This window comes from Lipotes vexillifer, unplaced genomic scaffold (genome assembly GCF_000442215.2).
Source record: "Lipotes vexillifer unplaced genomic scaffold, Lipotes_vexillifer_v1.1 scaffold442, whole genome shotgun sequence".
Taxonomy (NCBI): domain Eukaryota; kingdom Metazoa; phylum Chordata; class Mammalia; order Artiodactyla; family Lipotidae; genus Lipotes; species Lipotes vexillifer.
This window is the reverse complement of record NW_006790311.1, coordinates 786,878-810,448: the sequence shown is the minus strand read 5'-3', so window position 1 is coordinate 810,448 and position 23,571 is coordinate 786,878. Positions and strand designations below refer to the sequence as shown.

The window sequence follows — 23,571 nt, the reverse complement described above, 5'->3', positions numbered from 1 at the left end:
GGTTAGGTATAGCTCCCACGATACTATGAACTCATGGTAACTTTCACAAGCTTATAATTCATTTTCAAATCTCGTTTTACCCATGCCTGAAAAATCAAACCAGTAGGCTTGGTACCAGAAGGGAGAGGAGGCTCTAACTAGGAATCATCCATGCCGCTGCCTGGCTTCCCTAATGTCTGAACAGCAAGAAGGGTCTATGCCTAAAAGCTCTCCCCTGCCTTCACCAGGAGCTCAGAGGGAGGACTTGGGAAGGGCGATGGTGTAGCTGAAAGATGCAGTATTAACAGCCAGTGAGGTAAACTCGCTAAAATTGGCCACATCTCAGAAAATGTAAATATTCCATTTAAAAAATCGAATTACTATGAAAAAAATTCTGGTTATAGACTAACACTTGCTGTCAGATGCTTATAAAAAATAATCCAAACAGAAAAGAAAACTTTGTTTCCCAGCATGAGCCTAACTTCTACCACAGGACTTTCTAGCCCTAAGAAAGTTCTGCCATATGAGAGTAGTTGTGAACAAACCGTGGCCACGGGAGTTTCCTTCTGCACAGTGGGGAGCTGCAGAAAGCAGGCGGGTACCACAGGTGGTGGACTTGGCAGAGAGAGGAGCATATGGGTTCGACAGCAGAAATAGATGTCACCATCTGGCACAAAACCCCTCAAATAATCCCATTACCTCCCTGTCCTACCCCTTATGCGGGTTGAGAGCAGAGGGCCTTTGAGATATATTTGATTTTTTCTTTATGACATAGTCCTGGTTTTAAGCAAATGTAGAAAGTGATGTGTTTTGTTGGGGGTACCTGCCAAGGTGGAGCTCAAGGAAGAGGGGAGAAGTTTCTGAGGACGGACTCCCTCTGACATGATTGCTTGGATTGGAACTGGGATGTTTCCTGCGGGTGCTAATTAGAAGAGGAAAAGCGTAATCCCCAGGAAGGAGGGAGGTCAGCATGCCAGCTGTTGGCGCGCAAGTGAAATTGATTCCTGGATGACAGGTGTCTGCAGAAAGATTTCCTGGAGGCACTTCTTGCCAGACCCTAGATGACTTTCAAATGAGACTCCTGGACACAGACAGCTTGTTAGGTGGTTTAGGGGCTTATCCTGTGCAGGTTTTGAACATCAGTACCAGGCTATGGCTGCTTGGGACACGGACAGTGAATTCAGATATGCTGTGAATACCTTGCTGGACATCTACATTTAGAATCTCAATGGTTGTGAGCTTTCAGAGCCTTACTTGGGATGATGGAAATTTGGAGACACGTGGCAAATGTTTCAGTATTCGCTGTTGCTGTTGAGTTTGTCCTTTGGTTTGTGTGCTTAGGTTGTTCCGCTGGCGTGTCCAGTGGAGCTTCTGTACATCCTTCATCAGCTACGACACCACGCCTAGATTCCAATGACACGATGACATTTCATCAAATTTTAAAAACATGATTATTTGCACTGGAGCAGCAGCCTACCCCTTTAAATGCCTAATAAAATAAAATCTGGAAACTGATCCCCAGTTTGAAATTCCTTATATAAACAAGCATGCCTTTGCTGCAGGAGTTGGTTGCCGTTGTTACTCACCTCAAGAAGGTTCCTTGTTCATGTAAAGATGACCTGTCTGTCGGTTAAAGAACAATGCTGCTCCCCGTGGGTCAGAACGGTGCCGGCCACACATGCCTTATTGTCCTTTTCTAAGCTGGACCCAGTGATGCATATGCTGTGTGGACGGGGTACGCTTGGAATTGGATGAAACTCTGCACACCTCTTCAGATTTTCTCTTTACACAGGGGATGGCCAGAGTGGCCTCTGTCAGTGTCATCTATTCTAGAGACTGGAGAGAATCCTAGTTCTGCTGATGGTCAATCAGAATTCCATCCCCCACCCCACACCTCTTGCAGATCCATGAGAAAGGAGAGGAAGAGTTCAGTGAGAAGAATGAACATTATTCTGGAATCAGTGAGGAGCCTCTGCTCACAGCAGATCAGGTACGAATCTCTCTCTCTCTCTCTCTCCCTCTCTCTCTCTTTCTCTCCCTCAAGTTCTTGGGACTTTTAGTTCCTTTGATAGACAAAAAGTCTGAATACATACCTGCCACACCCCTTTCAGGCAGTAGAAAAATGTATGGTCTTGTGGTGGCTGTGTCTTTGGTAAATTTCATGTCTCTTTAAGCCTCAGTTTATGCACCTGCTGTAATTAGGGATGTAATTCCTGACGTGTGTTGGATGTGGTCCATGTTTGATAACAGCCAGAGATGGGCTCAACGTTTACTGCCTTCATTTCCTGCTAAGTGTCTTTATTGCAGCTCATTGTACTTGGAGTCAAGACACTTAAACAAGGGTCCCAAATAGCTGTTCTACAAGAATAGCAATGGCAGAAGAGGCTTCCAAGTGATGGACATTTTCTCATATTTCATAGAAAACTGAAAACGTTGAGCCTTCCAAAAGAAGCATTAGAAATGCTTGTGTTTTTTTTAAAAAAAAGATCTAATGTTTCACATTTTATTGAGTTACTTATATTTTGGTTTTAATAATTTGTTACTTAGGGAAAATACTCCTGAGTCTCTGGATTCCTTATTCAACCTTTGAGTCAACAACTATTTATGGGCACTTGCTTTGAGCAGGCACCTTTCAGGTGTTTTCACAGAGTGGTTCTGAAAAAGCTCCACTAGGAGTTTTGGTTCCAGAAAGTGCTTTTCAGTAAAAGGAACTCTTTCATATCTGTGGTAAAAAGGTGGGCTATAAACAGATAAGGATCAAGAGATTAAAGGGAACCAGATTAAAAAGAATAGGGGCTAGCAGTTACCTTGTGAATTTGGGGGGAAATACAATTCAGTGACACAAGTTCGACGATAATGACTCTGAAAGAGAAGCTCGGCCATAAAATTCTAAAGGGGGGTCGTGTAGTTTGCTCATGTTCCATGAATGGCTTGCAGTAGTCAAAAACTAAGTATCCCTTAAATTTGTGAGTGGAGATGGGAAAGCTTGGGAATAAAATAGAAAGTATTCCAGAGGAGGGGACCTAAGTGCCTTTATCTTTGATCCAGCCTAACATAAAGGAACCCACTTCAAAGACCAGTTGGCCTTGGAGATGGAGTCCGTCACAGCATCGAGAACAGACAAATATATAGATGCACTGTTCTGACCAGACTCATGGATGGCTTCTTTCAGAAGTGGTCTTTGCTTATTCCATTTCCTTTATGTGTAAACAATTAATGTACAAAGTAGTTCAGCCTTATTCCTCTTGGCAGTTATCTAATTTTACTCTCTCTTCTAGGAGCTGTCCCCTGCAAGAGTCTAGATTACAGCTGGGTTTCTTATCGATTTTCTGCTCTCCAGAACCTACCTGTCCTTTTATAATGTCATTATCTTTATTTCCACTTTTGTTGGGCAGCCTTAGTTCCTGTCCAGGTGAATTCTGGAGGAAGAGCTCTTTTCCTCTATGTAAAAAAACAATTCCCCCATTTTGAGTTATCCTAGAGCACTTTGTTTTTTTCCCATCTTAAGCATCATCCCAATGAATGGACTGGATTTTGTGTTTGAGTTGCGTAGATAAAATGTCTTCCTACTTAGAAAGAAAGTGCTCAGAAAATTGAAGTAAATGTTCCCTTCCAGGAAGCTCTGCTTCATTTCCTGAAAGAGCAGCTTATTTCCAATAAAGCGCTCATCTAAATGGTGTTCTTGGAAGAGGTTTGACATTAAAGAGGACTTTGTATCAAAGGAAGAGTGTTTGTAAGCCTTTGGTCAGATCTAGTTTTATTATTATTCAGTATTTATTAAGTAACAATATTGCTTTAGGAATTTTACAGACAGCAAATTAGGAACATCCTTCCCTGATCAGAATTCAAGCTGGGATATCCCTGCAGCAGAGAAGAGTGAGCACTCCCTTGTGTACCTTCTCCAGGTGATTGAGGAGATTGAGGAAATGATGCAGAACTCCCCAGACCCCGAGGAGGAAGAGGAGGTTCTAGAAGAGGAGGATGGGGGAGAAACCTCCTCCCAGGCGGACTTGGTCCTCCTGCAGGAGATGCAGGCCTTGACCCAGACCTTCAACAACAACTGGTCCTACGAAGGTGAGAGTCCTGGGGTCGGGCTCACGGAGGACAAACTCAGCTCTGCCAGGCAGGGCACATGCTTCACACGCCACTAAGAGAACCTCGGATCTAGGGAGTTGGCAATACCTTTCTTACTGGACATCAGGGGAGAAGTTAGCATTGCTGGGGGAGGAAGCAAGATTAAAATGGTAAAACGACCTGCTGTACAGCACAAGGAACTCTACTCAATACTCTGTAATGGCCTCTATGGGAAAATCTAAAAAAAAAGGAGTGGACATATGTATATGTATAACTGATTCACTTTGCTGTACACCTGAAACTAACACCACATTGTAAATCAACTATAATCCAATAAAAATTTTTTAAAAATGAAAACAACGGTAAAACAAACCAAAGAACAAGACTAAAGCAGAACAAGTAGAGGAAATCTGAACCCACTATTCACAATGATGCTACCATGAAATCAATGAAAAAACCTACACATGATAATAATAATAATAGCTCGTATTTTTGGAGAGCTTTGGAGGGCCAGGCGCTGTTCTAAAACTTTCTATGCATAATCTCATTTCACACCCGTGCCAACCCCATTAGGATTGAGCTAACTGAGTTTCCAAGAGGGTAAGTGACTTGTTTCGAGGCCACTGTTGCAGAAATATTATTAAGAAATAAAATCTTCTCCCCACCCAGAAAACCTCTCCACAGAAGTAGAGGTTTTCTTTCTGAGAAAATGAAAGCAATTTCATTACTGAATTGATGCGTGTCACAGTCAACCCACTAAAGGGATTGCAAAACCGGAAAGAAATCTAACCCGTGTCTACAGTTAACTGGACACAACCCATTACAATTTTGCAATTTAGAGTCAAGTGACAAGTTAGGCCCCTGTTTTCTTTCTTGGGGATGACTTTTCAAAGCAGTGGCTCCCAGGTCCTTGAGGCAGCACATCTGAGTCCTGAGACTGGCCAGTGGCTTATTTAGCCATTAAAACGATGCACATATATTTGAAAAGGACAGAGAGAGAGATTATGAAAGAAAAAGGGAGGTGAGGGGGGCTTCCCTGGTGGCGCAGTGGTTGGGAGTCCGCCTGCCGATGCAGGGGGCGCGGGGTTGTGCCCCAGTCCAGGAGGATCCCATGTGCCGCGGAGCGGCTAAGCCCCGCGAAAAAAAAAAAAAAAAAGGGAGGTGAGGAAGAGGGGAAGTCTCTTCCCTTATTTTCAACAGGGAGAATCAAGCCTCTTATTTTATTTTATTTTTTTAACATCTTTATTGGAGTATAATTGCTTTACAATGGTGTGTTAGTTTCTGCTTTATAACAAAGTGAATCAGCTATACATATATCCCCATATCTCTTCCCTCTTGCGTCTCCCTCCCACCTGTCCTATCCCACCCATCTAGGTGGTCACAAATCACAGAGCTTATCTCCCTGTGCTATGTGGCCACTTCCCACTAACTATCTGTTTTACATTTGGTAGTGTATATATGTTCATGCCACTCTCTCACTTTGTCCCAGCTTACCTTTCCCCTCCCCGTGTCCTCAAGTCCATTCTCTACGTCTGTGTCTTTATTCCTGTCCTGCCCCTAGGTTCTTCAGAACCTTTTTTTTTTTTTTTTAAGATTCCATATATATGTGTTAGCATATGGTATTTGTTTTTTTCTCTTTCTGACTTACTACACTCTGTATGACAGACTCTAGGTCCATCCACCTCACTACAAATAACTCAATTTCGTTTCTTTTTATGGCTGAGTAATATTCCATTGTATATATGTGCCACATCTTCTTTATCCAGTCATCTGTCAATGGACACTTAGGTTGCTTCCATGTCCCGGCTATTGTAAATAGAGCTGCAGTGAACATTGTGGTACACGACTCCTTTTGAATTATGGTTTTCCCAGGGTATATGCCCAGTAGTGGGATTGCTGGGCCCTATGGTAGTTCTATTTTTAGTTTTTTAAGGAACCTCCATACTGTTCTCCATAGTGGCTGTATCAATGTACGTTCCCACCAACAGTGCAAGAGGGTTCCCTTTTCTCCACACCCTCTCCAGCATTTATTGTTTGTAGATTTTCTGATGATGGCCATTCTGACTGGTGTGAGGTGATACCTCATTGTAGTTTTGATTTGCATTTCTCTAATGATTAGTGATGTTGAGCACCCTTTCATGTGTTTGTTAAGCCTTTTATTTATTTATTTTTATGTTTTATTTTTTTTGCGGTACGCGGGCCTCTCACTGCTGTGGCCTCTCCCGTTGCGGAGCAGAGGCTCTGGACGCGCATGCTCAGTGGCCATGGCTCACGGGCCCAGCCGCTCCGGGGCATGTGGGATCTTCCCAGACCGGGGCACGAACCCGCGTCCCCTGCATCGGCAGGCGGACTCCCAACCACTGCGCCACCAGGGAAGCCCAAGCCTTTTATTTTTAATGCATATTTGCCCCTGTGTCACATTCAAGTCTTAAGGGGTGGAGTCAAAATTTGAAACTAGGCAGGTTAACTGCAGAGTTCACACTCTTAATCTGTGTATCGTATTAACTCTCTGACACAGGTTTGTGGTAATTATGATCCTGCAAAGAAAGAGGTGGATGAAGCATGAAATTAAAAGATGTAACAGCAGTGGCAAAACTGAATATAAAATTCATCCATCTGCGGGGATAGTGGTAACTAGGCGGCCGGAGGGGACACGTTCCCTGGGAGCGGATCCGAATGGGGGTGACGGGACTTAATAAACGACGGAGAGGGAAGGCGGGCTGGTCAGGGTATAAAGGTCCAAGCATAGACTAGAATAGTGGTGAAAATAGAGGCGTGATCTGAAGAACTGCACCCTCTGAGTAAAACCCTGTGGCTCTGAAGAGCAGAGGCAGGGCGATGGCAGCAGAAGGAATCCGCTGGGAGGGATGGAGTGGATTTGGCCCTGGTGCCGCATTCACAGCCACTCCAATCAGGCCATTCTCCGGCACACAAAGGTCCCACACATAGAACTGCTCGGCAAAAGACTCGGGAAAACGGCTGAAATGCAGAGTGAGGTGGCAAAAACAGAAGGAGGAGGACAGCTCCAAAGAGTGAAATTAAAGGGGAAGGTTGAGCTAAGTCAGCAAATACCCCGGCAGAGCAGGAGTGGAAAGAGAAAGGAAAATGGATTCTGATGTAGAAACAAAAGACGCCACTAGGAAGGGGCACATTCAAAAATATGCTCCCGAATCTACGTTAGGTGAAGACGTCTTAGGGGACAAGAGTTTAAAACAAAGTGATCTGTGTCCGTCTTCCCAGGTTCCCTTTCCTTTTCTCTGACAGTAGCAGACGACTCGGTACCAACAAGCCAGACTTCGTTTTTCTGTACATGTTGCCCATCTTTACATGTTTCACGTGTTTTTGGGCACGTGCACTGCGACACAGGACAGTAGGTGTAAAGAAGGCCTCAGATCGCTCTGCTTATTTTGCTGTCGGCTGTGTCTTGATCAGGTTTTGGGAATAAACACCACCTCTCTATTGCTCCTCAGCACGGATGCCAAACCCCTTCATCATGCTTTTTCCCCCAATTCTTGACCCATTTCACATGAGGAATATTGCAGAAACAGAGGAAACATAGGGAGATGGAACAAGGGATCAAAAACCACACGTCTGCCCACACACGTTTTTGTGGACAGAGTCCACAGACTCCACAGTTCTTGGGGGCTGTTTTTCCTCCCTCCTTTGTTTCCCCGAGATGATGGTCTCTTCCTCAGTCGATAACTGGCTCTCCCTGCTGGCACGCCCCTAAATTGTGAAGGTCTGTCATGGCCCTTTGAGGAACTGTCTGGGGCCGGGGGGTCTCCTCCATACCTCTCAGGTGGCCAGGGCCCCGGGAGCCTCTCCAGTGGGCTGGGCTTGATGCAGTGACCCGGGCTTGATGCAGTGACCCTGCAGGATGGTCTTCCCCTGCAGGACTGAGGCACATGTCTGGGTCTGAGCTGACAGAGCTGCTGGACCAGGTGGAGGGCGCCATCCGAGACTTCTCAGAGGAGCTGGTGCAGCAGCTGGCCCGCCGGGACGAGCTGGAGTTCGAGAAGGAAGTGAAGAACTCCTTTATCACGGTGCTCATCGAGGTGCAGAACAAGCAGAAGGAGCAGCGGGAACTGATGAAGAAGAGGCGGAAAGAGAAAGGGCTGAGCTTGCAGAGCAGCCGGATAGAGAAGGGAAGCCAGATGCCTCTCAAGGTAAGAGGACAGCCCGGCACGAGGACCAAGCGCACCCAGGCCTCCGAGCTCCCCGTTGCAGGTCCCGGGACCAGCCCTGCCCTGGCCCCAGACAGACCTGTCCTAAGCCGTGACAATGAGCAAGGACACCCTGGCAGACAGCAGAGCCACGAGAGGGAGAAGAGCCCACCCATGTCCTCTGCTCTCCTAGAGGACGCCCAGTCTAACTGGAGGAGACAGGATGTAACACTGGAAAATAAGTGACTGTGGCGTGTGCTCTCTTAAGCTAGATCTGAAAAAGTGGGGCGAAAGCATGTAGGACTGAAAGGAGTTGTGCCCTGGGACAAGCCTGCTACCAGCACAGCTTAGGGTCCTGACTCATCTCTTTAGGATGTCCGTAGGGTGTTTCAGGATGGAACATTATGACGCCTTGTGATATTGACCAGATTCTTCTAACCAGTGGTTCTCCATCAGGGAAGCTCAGCAGAATCAGCTAAGGAGCTTTTTCAAAATACCTTTTCCTGGGCTCCCTCGCAGACCTACTGAATTGGGCCCGGGAATATGCATTTTGGAAAAAGCTTTCCAGATGAGGACAGTCGTTTTACACCTGCCCTTCCCAATGGCTGGGCATTTTATTTTCTTCCCTGAGACATTTTAATCCTCATCTGTCCAAGTTTCCCTCTGCTGCTTTATTTTTCTGTTTACACAATGGAGGCTGAAATGAGGAAACCCAGGCATGCAGGGGTGTCTCGTCGCCCGAGGCACTTACTCAGATAAGAGTCTTTGAGACTCTGCTATTTCTTCTTGCAAAGCTCAGGCTGAAATTTTGGCCTGTCTCTTAGCCCAGGTCTTACCTTTGCTTTCTAGTCGCAGAATTGGGGCCCGGATCTGGGACAGTATGGAAGCTGACGGGTCCAGGTAGCTCAGGGAGGACACAGGTGTCCCTGGGGCAATGAATATGAGCGGAAAGCACTTGCCCTTCTGAGTCTCGTTCTCCCCCCCGCCCTCCCCAGCGCTTCAGCATGGAAGGCATCTCCAACATCCTGCAGAGCGGCATCCGCCAGACCTTTGGGCCCTCAGGAACTGACAAGCAGGTACAACCCATCTCCCTGCTCCCAGCTTCCTTCCCAGATTCTTGCAACTTGCTCTCTCCAACAGAGCAGGGGATGGTGATTCACTAGAATCATCCCCGCACGGGGCCAGGCTGCAGGGGGAAATGTCCTAACAATTTCTTCCATTCTAAGGAGGAACAGAAAGTATCTCTTTAAAGGCAAAGTTTTTTGAGCTTTAATATGAGAGGGCCTGGATAAAACTTAAAACTCAACACTACTTGTAGACCTATGAGTTCAGTTGTTTTCAGAACAAAGTGCATTAAAGGGGAATCCATTTCATGAAAGATCCCATCCAAGAGCTTCATTACCTCTGCCACACTGGGCCACCAGGTGAGCCAATCCCACAAAGACTGCCTCTTCACTTCAGCTGCCCTGTTGACTGTAACCCGCGCTGCAGGAGTCTCCTGTTTAGCTCCGTTTAGTCAATCACTTCTCACCTGAGAAGTGGCTTGCATTTCTGGCTCTCAGGTGCCTGCCATGTGCTAGGCTCTGTTGCTTAGGGCAGTACCGAGATGAGTAAACCCTGGTCCTGCCCTCATGCAATGCATAGTCTAACAGAGAAGGCCAGTTTGTCAATAGACACCTTTGAGATTGTGCACAAAAACTGTGTAAGTTTTAGACATATTTGTAGCCGAATCCTAAGTGTTAGAATTCTGGAACTACAGCCTGGGAAGAGATTTTAGGAACATCTAACTCACTCCCCTGAGTTCACAGCAGTGAGAACTAATGCCCAGAAAGATTAGGCGTTTCCCCAAGGCCACGCTGCTAGTGACAGGGCCAGGACTGAAACACAGGCCTCCTGGTCTGGAGCTCTTCTCACTCACGACCCCCGGGCTCCCTCAGAACCTTCCAGGTCTCTCTGGCCGGTGTTCTTTGATATCCCACTGGACTCTAAGATGATTTTGTTGTAGGAGCACCTCATCTCCAGCAGAGGGAGCAAACCCAACATCCCAGACCCAGGGCGGGGTTGAGGTTTTCTCACCAGTCATTTTGACAGAAGAGAAACCATTCATTCTCAAGTTGCACTGCAGAAGATAAGAAAATATCACACACACACACCCTGCGCCCCTTAGAATGTTGTCTGCTTTCAGCCTGGAGGAGAAAAAGCTCACCAGGATTCCTAAATAATCAAAAAGTTTCTAGTGTCAGAAGAATATATTCGTTGGAGTGGAAGGACATTTTTCCTGGCTAATATGGTAAAGTCTTACTTTTAAAGAGACATTTTCCAAAAATGGGAAAACAGTCCTGAAACGATGGTGCGCACATCATCATGGGTGTTGTCGAGAACGTCAAGTTTGAAGGAGCGTGTTTTTCTAGAGAAAAGCCCAATCCCCATGCAAGCTGTCAACCGTATCTCAGCCCCCGGGGGCCGGGCTTCTGTCTCACATGCTGCACACCCTGCTTGTCTTCTAGTACCTGAACACGGTCATCCCTTACGAGAAGAAGTCCTCGCCCCCGTCGGTGGAAGATCTCCAGATGCTGACAAACAGTGAGTTCCTCCCATTCGCAGAGAGACCAGGCACTCATTTCCCTGTGAGCTGCACCCGTGGTATCTCAGTCCGGAGGTGTCCCCAGAGCAGTTTCTATGGGTCAAAATGTGCTCCACACCGTTGCATCACGTCCCCGGCACGGGGTACAACTAAAGAGCTCTGCAGCGATACCCAGAGCTGCCTCGTCTTTTCCCGGTTCCTGTAAGGGAAGAGACTTGCCGGAGAAAAGGAGCTGGTGGAAGAGGCTGGGGCGGTGGCGGGGTGGTAGTGGTGGGCAGGGGCTCTCTGTGGTTCATCCACAAGGCAGGGAGCTCCTTCTAAGGGACTGGCTGTATTTAGTGAGAAGCAAGTTTTCTTGGTTGGGGTAAGGCTGATTAGAGAGAATAGAGTCTGGTTTTCCTTCCAGGCAATGACTGCTTCCTCTCTTCCACTCTGACTCTAGTGTCAAGTAATATTAAGAAACATTCTGAGCTATGGGAGAAAACAGCCTGTGATAAAGAGCCTTTTGTAGGCAAAATCTCTTTACAGACATCAAATACTACAACCCCCAAAGGGCCGGGGGGCACGTGGTGTCAGCCCTCAGTGTCAGCTTGATCTTTTAGGAAGAGAAAAATCCTAGGCTGAGATGTGGGGACGGGCTCAGTGAATCACGAGACCGTCCATCTCCCTGGCAACCGTGCACTGCATTGAGTGACACACTAACTGGGCTGCGCAGCCCGCAGCCCGTTGCTGTGCTGCTGCCTCTGCGGGAATGGACCCCTGCAGGGCTATTTGACACCCTAGGGAATGGGAAGAGGCGCTTCAGCTGTTTGGCTGAGGAAGATAGATACCTCCTGGGCCCAGTGCTAAAGGTGCCCAAACGGTTTCATTTTTATCGTTTTGGAGAACTAAAGCAGGAGGTTCTGGTAAACGGAAATCTTGCCTACATCAATAGATACTGCGGCCTTGAGAATCTGGAATTTTAAATTCAAAGTGCATCGGCTTCCTCTAAACTCATTTGGAGTGCCTTTATTTGCATACATATGCACAAAGTTTTTTTTTTTTTTAACGGAAGCAGATAGAAACGAGCTGACATTTATAGGTGTTTGTATTTTCACAAGGAGTAAGCATTTGGAAAATAATTTGGACAAATTATGAAGGTTGATATATGTAGAGTACTCTATCGTGCTCTTTATTTTTATTCTATCATGCTCTTTTAAAAAAAGGAAGAGCTATAAATTTATTACACATACCTATTCAGGAATTCAGTGTGAAATCCTTTCATTTTAATTAAGAAACACTGGGTTTGTTTACACATTTCAAGTTCATTTAAAAAATTAGGGCTAGAGTGTATCCATCATTTAGAATACTTTGGAAACATAGAAATGTGAACAAAAGAAAATACGTAACTTCTTGTCCCCTTCACTGTGGTTACTGTATGGTGTTTTTCAGACGTAGTATTTTATGCCTTTACCATATGGTTGGGATTATACTGGCTATGAAATTTCATATCATGATTTCAGTCACATCAGTTAACATTTGGTTGACATCCTTTTTATGGCTCTCTCTTCTGTCATATGGACATACGACATTCCAATATTTAATCCCTTAAAAAAAAAAACTGCCAACTTTCCTGAATACCAATTCTCCTGTAGATTATGAAAGCTCTCTTTTTGGGCACATCCTTGTACGGGCTCGTGAATAACAATTCCTCTTTCCCCAACTCCTGAGTCAAGAATGTAGGCCAGGGCTGCCCTGGTGGCGCAGTGGTTGAGGGTCTGCCTGCCGATGCAGGGGACACGGGTTCGTGCCCCAGTCCGGGAATATCCCACATGCCGCGGAGTGGCTGGGCCCGTGAACCATGGCCGCTGAGCCTGCGCGTCCGGAGCCCGTGCTCCGCAACGGGAGAGGCCACAACAGTGAGAGGCCCGCGTACCGCAAAAAAAAAAAAAAGAAAAAAAGAAAAAGAATATAAGCCAAAGACTGGCTCCGGGGACTGGGCAATTTAAATAAATTTTGGATTTTGGAGATCACCTTAGTCACATATTGACTGAGTGCAATTATTGTATTTTTACGCCTAGCTTCTTGGTGGGCAGCATTTAGTCTGCTCGTGCTCAGTTGCAAAGTGTTTTCAGCCTATTACATTGAAATGAATCCATGTCTAAAAATACGGAAGAAATAAAAGAAACCATTGCCTGGATGGCCTGAGGTCCAGTCTTTTCCTGGAGTTGGCCACGGACTCATGCCACCATCAGGCTCTGTTCCTCACCCACTCCTGAGCTTTGGAGTCAAGTTCCATGACCCTGACTTGCAACGAGGCAAGGTAATCAATGGAAAACAGGACCTAGGAATGGACTGGGGGGTCCCTCCATTGTAATGGTTGCCTCCTGACCCCAGCTATCAGGGCCAGCTGCTGATCTTTAGTGTTTTTTCCACTTGCCAAAAGTAATACATGTTCATGGAAAAAAGCTGGACGCTGTAGAGATATCATGTAGAAGGGAACATCCTCCGGGGTCTCACACTCCGAGGTGTCTGCTTTTTACCGTTTCATGCACATTCTTCCAGATTTTTCTATGAATATTAGCATTTATTATTTACTCATTTAAAATTAATACATAAAGTTCTGCAGCCTTCTTTCTTCATTCATAAGTATGTCTTGTATATACAGATCGCTCTCATTTCTCATGAAGCTGTATGAGACTGCGTATATACCATATACACCATAGTTTACTTAAGGCATCTATTGATGAATAACTCTATTGTTGGATAACCCACCCCTGCCCTCACTTTTTGATAGTATAAGCAAGATCCAGGTATTTTCTTGAAGGATTTTCTACAAAGCTGACTTCCACAACATGAATCATGAATGTGAGAAGATGCTTCCTAGTTTAATAACAGAAAAATCTGTTTTAAAAACTTTTATAAAAAGCCTTTAGGCTTTATTCACTTCCCTATTGTTTGCTTCATGTGTAGGTCATATCCTGTTTCAACAAGAAGTCTGTAAGCTCCTTGAGGGTCATTAATACTCTTGCATTTCCACAAATTCTAGCGCTGTACTGGGCATAGAGTAGAAAATACTTGTGAAATTAAATTCATTTGCTGTTAATAAACTGGAGGTGAGAACTTTGCTAATAATATCTGTTTATACGAATAGAATGTCTTTAAAGACAGATTTATCGGTGGTTTGGTGATGTGACAGCTGTTATTCTTAACATTTGGATTGCATCTGAAAGCTGATTCCTTTTTTAAATTGCTTTGTTTATTTTTATGATCATTAAAGATATGTACTTAGGAGGTGATGTGGAAATTATAGATGAGCACACACACAAAAAGTAAAGGATAAAAGAGAAGTCACCTCATCCATAGGGCCACCCTGACTCTTTTTTAAAAATTTTTTGCGGTACGCGGGCCTCTCACTATTGTGGCCTCTCCCGTTGCAGAGCACAGGCTCCGGACGCGCAGGCTCAGTGGCCATGGCTCATGGGCCCGGCCGCTCCGCGGCACGTGGGATCATCCTGGACCGGGGCACGAACCCGTGTCCCCTGCATCGGCAGGCGGACTCTCCACCACTGCGCCACCAGGGAAGCCCCAACCCTGACTCTTTTGATGGATTTCCCAGCAGCCCCCTCCCCGCCCCAGCAGGTTGAATGCTGACTCTTGCCAGAGGCTTCTAGACTTTGCTCGGTACTCAGTGAATGTCTTGTTTCCTTGACTCTGTCTCGCTCACTTTGGGTTGGTGGGTTGTCTGGCCCCAGAGGTGAGCCCTATGCCCTGATGCATCTTAGCTCCTTTCTCTCTCCTTCTCTAGTTCTCTTTGCCATGAAGGAGGATAATGAGAAGGTGCCCACTTTGCTGACGGACTACATTTTAAAAGGTAAGAGCGGCCCAGGCCTCTGGGAGCAGAAGCATCCTCTAGGGCCGCCTCCCCCAGGACTCCTGCTGGACACGTGGAACCCGCACTGCAGCCCTCCCAGGGCATCCACGCCAGGCCAGATTGGGCAGGGCCAGGGAACTCAGTGGACAGTTGTGGGGAGGCCCTCGCCTTTGGATGTTGCTAGGAGGCCTGAGGAGGAGATTCCATCACCCCCGAGTCACCAGAGTGACTCCACACAAAAAGCAGCCAAACCAACAAAAGACTTATTGTGAAAGTTCTCTGCGGCTTGGGCTATTTAGTTGGCAAAAACAAAGCCAGAGGATACCTTTAACAGTTTCAACTACTTGAAAGGCAGAAAACTAGAGTCATGATTAGCTACATCCTTTCATAACTTTTTTGTTTCATCTTTTATTATGGAAAGTTTTAATATATATGAAAGTAGAGTGAACGGCATGATGAACTGCCATGTACTTAACATCCAGCTTTAACAATTATTAACTCCTGGCCAATCTAGTTTTCATTTATATCACTTCTCTCTTCCATGTTATTTTGAAGCAAATACCAACCATTATATATATTTTTCATCCATGAATATTTCCAGTGTACATTCCTAAAATATAACCACGATATCATGATCACAACTAGAAAAATAAAAAATGTAAAAGTATCTTTGAGGGACTTCCCTGGCCGTCCAGTGGTTAAGATTCCACACTTCCACTTCAGGGGGCTCAGGTTCGCCCCGTGGTCGAACTAAGATCCCGCATGCCGTATGGCATGGCCAAAAAAAAATAAAAAGTATCTTTGATTACCCAACCAGTGTTCAGGTTTCCCTGATTTTCCTATAAAATTTTTTCAGGTTATTTGTTTGAATCAGGATCCAAAGAAGGTCCGTACATTACAATTGCATAATGTATCTCTTAAATCTCTTTTAATATATATAGGTTCCCCTTTCCCTCCTCTCTCTCATTCTCTGAATTTTATTTCTTACAGAAACCAGGTTATTTGCCCCATAGCATTTCCTCATTCCGGCTTTTCCTCGGTAGTTGTGTCCTCACGGTTTCATTTAATACGTTCTTCAACCTTTTGTATTTCTTGTTGCCCAGTAGAGCTAGAGGACTGATCACATTCAGATCGTCCACACCAGACCAGACCAGGCAGGGCCAGAGAGCTCAGTGTACAATTGTCCACAAAATTTTTGATAAGTTTTAGGTTATCAGTGGTTGTAAACTTCCATTAAGAGACCTATTACCTGATTGTCTTTCTTTGGGGGATATTAATATCTGTATTAGTCTGCTCAGGCTGCTAAAACAGAAGACCACCAGGTGGCTTAAACAACAGAAATTTATTTTCTCACAGTTCTGGAGAGTAGAAGTCCAGGATCAAGGGGCCAGTAAAGTGGGTTTCTAGTGAGGGTTCCTCTTCTTGGCTTGTAAACAGCTACCTTCTCGCTCTGTTCTCATACGGCCTTTCTTCTCTGTGTGTGAGGAGGGTGCCAGAGCGCTCTGGTGCTTCTTCTTACAAGGACACTAATCCCGGCAGATCAGAGCCCCACCCGTATGACTTCATTTAACCCTCCCTCCTTAGAGGCTCCATCTCCAAAGACAGCTGCACTAGGGGTTAGGGCTTCAACGTGAATTCTTGGGGGGACACAAACATTGACTGTGTAACACTCTCCATCAATGGTCATTCATTGTCCAGATTCTGTTTTTCATTAGGTTTTCCTCCACAGGCACAACCTTGGGCGCAGCTTCCAAAGGCTTGTGGACCTCAGTTTAGAACCTCTGAGCTGTACTGTTTCCATAAGGCTCAGAAAGATTAATATTAAATTTCTGCAGGATGAATTTAGGCTAAACATTGGGAAGAACTTCTGACTCTTAAAGGTTTTAAAAGAGTATCCCATTTCTCAAAGGAGGTGTGTAGAAATGGGTTCTATAAGTCTGGGAGCCCGAGAGCTAGACTTTACCCCTCACGATCCACTGAAATGTCAGTGAATTTATAAAACTAGTTAACATTTACTGAGCACTTTCTATTTGCCTCTGAGCAACCCTGTGGGGTAGGCAGAGGCACAGTCTACTGTATACATGAAGAAACAAGCACAGGTAGAAGTTATTTCCCGAAGGTCATAGAATTAGTAACAGCCAGACGCAGGATGTGAACCCAAGCAGATGGGCAGCAGAGACCATGCAGTTAATCATTACACTGAACAATCACCTATCCCTGGCTCTTCCTCCTTCTGGAAGGAAGACACGTGATCACCGTTCTTCCCTGGTTCTAAGGGGCCAGTTCTCTGCTCAGGACGCTGGCGAGAGGCTGGCGTGACCGCTCTCGGCCACGGACACCCCGGGCTGGCAGGTCTGGCCACACACTTGCTTTGACATCCCTTCTCTCCTCTTCTCTTTCCAGTGCTCTGTCCTACCTAACCTTGCCCTTGGGAGCAGCCTTGCTGCGGAGGTCACTGAGCAAGAGTCATCCCACCGCAGGGACTGCATGACACCACGTAGCCTCCGCCGTGTATTTAAACGTGTATAGCTTAACCTGGATTAAACATGAGCAAATGCGCGGGGTCCTTTGCCGTTGGCTTCTAGTCCTAGTAACCATTGGATGCATGACCGAGGGGCAGGGCTGGTGACGTCACCTCCTCTCTGCCTGTGTCGGAGGGAGGTAGATGCTGTCGCCACTCATGGTGTAGTCTGGCTCCAGCCCTCAAAAACAGCTTCCACCCTAAGACTAATTTTGAAATAAACCTTCATTTAATTAATATTCTTCATGTGCTTTGGCGTGTGGTGTCCCTCGGCCCTCTGGTACAAACCTCCAGAGATAGGATGTGTAGCTGCAACCACATGATGCTCGTGGCCCGTGGCAGCCAACACGGTGTTTAGGGCTGGGCTGGGGGGGTGCATGCCATGCCCTGTGGCGGGGCTGCAGTCGTACAGTCGGGAGGACGAGGCCATCGGCAGACGCCTAAGATCTAGCTGCTTGACAGCTTTACAGGGAGCCGCACGCTGAGTTGGAGGAGCTACTGGTTAGAGAGGAGATTGTGAAGTTAGCGCATGGCAAGTGAAGCTCGGGGTTGGGGGAGCGGCTGGGCGCTGTGGTGCCTCCTGTTGGGATGGCCGGGTTGACTCCAGGAGGCCTGGGTGCTGGAGGGCATCAGCTCCACTGGGTTCTCCCAGCGTGGGGGTCCCGGCTGCTTTCCTGACTGCTCCCACCGACCCCTGGTATCCTCTGGCCATGCATGCCCTCCTTGCCCTCCCTGCAGCCCTCGACTCCCATGTGCTGTCCCTGGCATTGGTGGCAGGCAGTTGCCAGCCTCTTTGGGCCAGCAGGTGAAAGCTGTTCTCGTATCCGGAGGGGGCTCGATTTCACCACGACCTGAACTGTTTTGGCTTCCATTTTCTGGCTTGAATGATATTAACTCTGCAGATTCCCACAGTCCTGTCTTAAAACAAAACTTTTATCAAGTACTTGCTATGCACCTGCCACTAGCTTTGTCACCTCTACAAATCATCTTGCATCTCAGCAGCCCTATGTAGGTAATAGCATGGCCCTGATAGAAGGATGTGGAGACCAAGAAGCAGAGATGCTCAAAGTGGTGGAGTCAGACTGGCACCTCGTCCTCTTATCCAGTTAGATCTCCACCCCCCCTTAGGAATTTGGTGTTTGTGTGCCACACGGAAAGCCATGCTTCACCACACTGGCAACTCCACAGAAGGCCACAGATCGACACAGGTGACAATAGAAGGCATCCATGTTGCCCTGCCTCTCACTTCCTGGGCCTCTGCTTTTCTAGGAGCGGTGCCGCAGAGCAGTAGCAGTCTTCCCTGGGGGTGAGGGGGGCGGAAACTACCCCAGTGCCTGCAGCTCAAACTCAGGCATCTACACAGAGCAGGACTTCTGTGTGGACAGAGCCCCGGCCGCTATAGGAAGGTGGAAACACCACAAGGTACCCGTGCAAATCCTCAGGGGTCAGCATGTGGACCTAAGTACCAGAGCTTTGACAAAAAGGGGCACCTGCAGCTCTGCATTCTTTGGTGCCACGGCCAAGGGGCAAAGGGCCACTGGCAGGGTGAGGTCCTTGGCATGATTCACACTTTGCCAGCCATGGGGGCGGGGGAGCAGTGAATTCCCAAGAGCCTTCCTTCCTGCCTTGGATTTGTCAGATCTGGGTCAGCCACTCCTTTCCCCCAATTTATCCTGCCAGCAGGTGTCTGAAGCAGCAGAGACAAGCTAATCAAAGCTGCTGGCAGTTAAAAATAAGCCTCAGGTGCCAAGGAGACGCTCCATCTCGGAGGAGGTGAGTCTAGCAGGATCGGGGGTGGGAGCAGAGGCTGCTGTTTCCCTCCTGTTGTCCACATCGGGAGCTGAGGGGGAGAGTAAATCAATGTCCCGTGGATTTGCATCGCCCTTTCCTCTGTCCTTGCTACTCAACATGAGGGGCCCAGACCAGCAGCAGTGACAGTGCGTAGAAACTTGTTAGAAACGCAGAACTCAGGCCCAGCACCCAGCAACCCCCCGCCCCACCGTTGGAAGCTGCATTTTAACGAGATTTCCAGGCAATTGGTGTTTGTGTGACGTTTGGAGACGCTTTACTAACCTTTCAGTGAAAAGCTGGAGCCCTGACTCTCGGAGACTAAACCCTCAGAAAGCAAGGATGGTGTGATTAACAGGTGACCTCGCTGTCTCCCCCGACCCCGGTGGTCCTCATCCCTCAGAACTGTTGTGACGTCCAGGAAGAGTCCCAGGGCGGATTGGTACTTCAAACTCCAGTCAGTCCTGATGGCAAAGCTCAAGTCGACCGAGGGACTTGAGCTAGGCACTCAGCCAGGGCCACCGGGGAGCCAAGGCCTGCAGGGCACCCTCCTGGGCAGGTAGGACTTAGTCCGGCCGGCAGGCTCCTTCACTGAGGTGCATCCGCATCAGTTAAAGGCTTCCATGTGGGTTTGCGAAGCTTAATCTGATCTAGTCTTGGTGAGGAAATGCCACTGTAGGGCCTGAGGCCAGCCTTTGGTTGTGTAGAATTGAAACAAACTATCCTATGTCCCCACATTCCCTTTCCTTGTATCTCTGCTGCAAGACGGGAGACAGATGTGGTAGCTCAGAAAGAAAACCCAAAGGAAAATAAATTAATTAATTTTTTTAAAAAAGGGACTTCCCTGGTGGCACAGTGGTTAAGAATCTGCCTGCCAATGCAAGGGACACGGGTTCCAGCCCTGGTCCAGGAAGATCCCACGTGCCACGGAGCAGCTAAGCCCGTGTGCCACAACTACAGAGCCTGCGAGCCACAACTACTGAAGCCTGTGTGCCTAGAGCCCGTGCTCCGCAACAAAGTGTAGCCCCCGCTCTCCGCAACTAGAGAAAAGCCCGTGCGCTGCAACAAAGACCCAGTGCAGACAAAACTAAATACATAAATAAACAAATTTAAAACAAAGAAAACCCAAAGGGAAGGACGTTGGGATACTAAGTTTTATGGGATGAGTTGGATTTTTAAAATGAAATAAACCTTTTGCATGCTGACTGGAATAATATCTGGAGTATAACTATCTTCAGCTAGAGGCCAGGGAAGAGACGGGGAAAATCATAAGGTGCAATCCAATGGGTGTTTTAGTACGAATGATGAACCAAGTCCTAACGGGCGTGATGGGTCCGTTCCATGGGCTTTGAGCATCACTGTGTCCTAGGGACTCCCCCAGCGGCCCCGTCACAAAGAGCGCTTCCGGTCTCAGCAAAGGCCAGGAGCAGGGGGCACCCCAGGGGCCCAGCCCTCCTTCAGCAGAAGCGTGAATCGGGAGGGAGCCGGGAGAGGTGACACCCGGGCCAGCGTCCACGATCAGTATGCGTGGAGGGGGGAGTAATTAGATGCAGCTCTTGGAGAAGAGACACTCACGTTCTTGATGGCGCCTGATTATTTATTCCCTTGGGAGGGTGAGGGGCGACTCCTTAGGGCTTCTGTCTGAGCCGGAGCTTTGCTCTCCACCTCCCTTCATGAGAGAGGGGACGCAGAGGCCACTCTGCTCACCGGGACGGTGCTTGGCCTCATATTACTGCCTTTCTTTTAAAAGAACAATGGGCCACCTTAGCCCACAGCCTCGCATCTCCACCCGCACAACCCCCTGCCCAAGCCCTCATGCATATTCATCCTGCTTCAAAGAGCACAGCATGGAATATGCAAATTGGCCAGGCAGGAGCTGGTTGGCATTTTGATAATAGCTTTGTCTGACAAACCCCAGAGACACGCGCACATCTAGTTCCTCTCTCTCTCTCTCTCTCTCTCTTCCCCTCCCTCCCTCCCTCTCTCCCCTTCCTCTGTCATGTGTCCCCCTCTTCATTCTCTCTTCCACTCCCCATCTGTCAGAGAACAGGAAAATGAAACGAGTTAATGAAAGGTCAGGTGCCCGGGCCTGCCCTCTGCTCTGAGTGGCCTCCCGCACTTCGTCTGGGCCCCGTTCTCTGCTCTCTCTCCCAGAGATGAGCTCCCTTCTTTTTGTCCTTCCATCTTTCAACCTGGTTATACTGTCAACAGTCGAGCCTAAAAAACTCAAGAACCTGGCCTTGCCCTCTGAACAGGAGGGAAGGAATCACCTACCCAGGCTGGAAGTGAGGGAGGCTTGGACGTCTGTTGTCATCACTGACAGATTACTCGGACTCAGCAGTTCCTGACCTCTCGCATCCATCTCTACGACACAGCTGAGCAGCCATCAGCAACGGCGCAATGGACCTGCCTTTGCCCCCTTCTTAGTCCCCGTCTGTTGACAGTCAACAGCGGCCTCTCCCCCAACACTATCTCCCCAACCCCCTGCCGCAGCACCGCTCCTAGAAAAGTACGAAGAGCAATTTCTCAAGGACTTAGGTCCTACCCCTCCCCCCCAATGTAAATGGTTGCTCCTAGAAAAGAATGCAGAGCGATTTCTTAAGGACTTAGCTCCTGCCCCTCCCCCCAAATGTAAATGGTTCCAGCTGGAGCTGGTGGGCTACTGGGTAGATGCTCTGCCTTGCGAGAAGCAGCTAAGGTTTGGATCCCACGTCTGTGAAGGCTGTTTCATCTGGGCTTACAGGAGGAAAGCAGAGGCAGGGGCAGGGATGCAGGCACCTCCGAGGATTTCAGGGAAGAGGGGAGTCTCTTCCATTGACCTTGAAGGCCAGCCCTGATCAAGCCAAAGCTCAGGAGGCAAATTACCTCATAGAAGGAGCATAGGTTAGAGGCTTGGGTTCAAATCCCAGCTCTACTACCTATTCGCAAAATAATTTTTGAGAAAATTACTTAATTTCTCTGTTTCCTTATTTTAGAAATGGGATATTAATATTAATAATAATGCCAGTAATTCTCCCAGGGTTTTTTTGAATCATTTACAGTATCTAGCATATATGCTAAGTGCTCAATAAATTGTGACTTTTATTGTTGCTGGTAAACTTCCAGGAACATAGAGAAAGGACTGGGCCCTATGGCCTCTTAAGCCTCATCATTTTTTTCAATCCAGAAGCAACCAGGAACACCTGAAAACAAAACCAAAACAAGATAGGGTGTGGCCTGTTCCCCTCAAATCAGCCTCACCACCACCCACCCACCCCCCTTTAGGCTCCCTAAACCCTGCTTAGTGGTGGCCCATCTGATTCTAGGACCAGTGGCCTCTGGGCTCTCCTGCACAAGGCGACAAAGCCAAGAGGCAGAGCTGGGTCATATTCTGATTTCTCAGCAGGTTCATTCAAGGTGGGTGGTGGAGGAGGGACGGTGAAAAGTCACATTTATTTTTGCACTTAGAGAAAAGGTTCTATTTTCACTGGCAAGGAGACAGGTAGAACGACAGAAGAGGAAGCACACAGGCCACCCCAGACGCAGTCAGAGAAGCCTCACGTGCTGTAGGATTACCACGTGATCCGATCAGGTGGGGTCATGAGGATAAATTCAAGCGGTTGGAGAAAGGCACTGCAGATATCTCGCAGAGGAAGTAAGCCTCGAAGACCGCTGCTTCCTCCACCCGCCGCCAGAGGGCAGCTCTCAGCTCGAGGGGTGGAGGTTGGCGGGATCCGGTGAATCTATGCAACGCGGCAGGGCCCCGGGCTCCCGTGGCTGGACGTGGACGGCAAAGGTGGGTGACAATTTACAATGCACTGTGGATGGGGTTCCCACAGGGAGTGGGCAAGTTGGGTTTACTGACCCTTGGTGCCCTTTCCAGGACTGAGAAACAGTGTTTTCACTCTAGCCTGGGATCCTTGTTGTGTGCAAAGACCCCTGGAGGGGGCGGTACGGAGGGCAACAAGGCCCTTTCGGCTCAGAGCGACTCACCGCGGAGCTTTTTCTGCAATCAGGCTTGAGTGAAGCAGTGGTTCAGCATCTCCGGGGTGCTATTCAAAATGCACCGACCTCAGCCCCACCCTTGGAGAGTCTGCTCTAGCAGACTGAGTAATGGAATTTGGGCGCCTTCACCTCCAAAAGCCTGCTCAGCAGTTCTGAGGTGCCTCCTGCAGAGAACTCCTGAGGTGGGAATTGGGAGAGAGACGAAGATGCCCCTGGGCATGGAGGTGCTGGGGGGATTTCGTCACAAGAGAGCTAGGTTGTTTCATCTCCTTCCAAAATGTGACCCCACATGCATACACAGCGCCATGCAGGCAAAGGGGCAGCAGGAAATGTGGAGCAGGCTAGCTGCTGGGGGCCTGGGCAGTGATGTGGTCTCAGCTTCTCCAGCAGGGCTGGGACCATCCGCAGGGAGGGGAGGCATCCCCAGGAGAAGCTGGGGATCCGCTGCTCTGTCGTCCGCGGGACTGAGTTTCATAGAAGACCCACCAAGGGCGAACGTAAAGACCCTCCCCTCTCACCCCCTCGCTGTGCAGGTGAGGAAGTGAATTTAGATGGTCCCTGTGTGTGAGGGGAAATATTGGCAGAGGCTCAGTCAAATCCAGGGGAAGCCAGTGCTCGCTCTTTC

General features: G+C 48.0%; 1 protein-coding gene across 1 annotated transcript in view; it reads left to right on the top strand.

The window, feature by feature from the left end:
• FEZ1 (fasciculation and elongation protein zeta 1) overlaps nucleotides 1–17,418 on the top strand; it is a 41,027-nt gene extending 23,609 nt beyond the window's left edge. The window contains exons 4-10 of the mRNA XM_007463598.1: nucleotides 1,883–1,969; nucleotides 3,885–4,053; nucleotides 7,948–8,219; nucleotides 9,212–9,292; nucleotides 10,724–10,799; nucleotides 14,588–14,653; nucleotides 17,057–17,418. Coding sequence (XP_007463660.1) covers nucleotides 1,883–1,969; nucleotides 3,885–4,053; nucleotides 7,948–8,219; nucleotides 9,212–9,292; nucleotides 10,724–10,799; nucleotides 14,588–14,653; nucleotides 17,057–17,073 — 768 coding nt within the window. The 3' untranslated portion in view covers nucleotides 17,074–17,418. The remainder of the gene's footprint in view (nucleotides 1–1,882; nucleotides 1,970–3,884; nucleotides 4,054–7,947; nucleotides 8,220–9,211; nucleotides 9,293–10,723; nucleotides 10,800–14,587; nucleotides 14,654–17,056) is intronic.
• The last annotated feature ends 6,153 nt before the right edge of the window (nucleotides 17,419–23,571 follow it).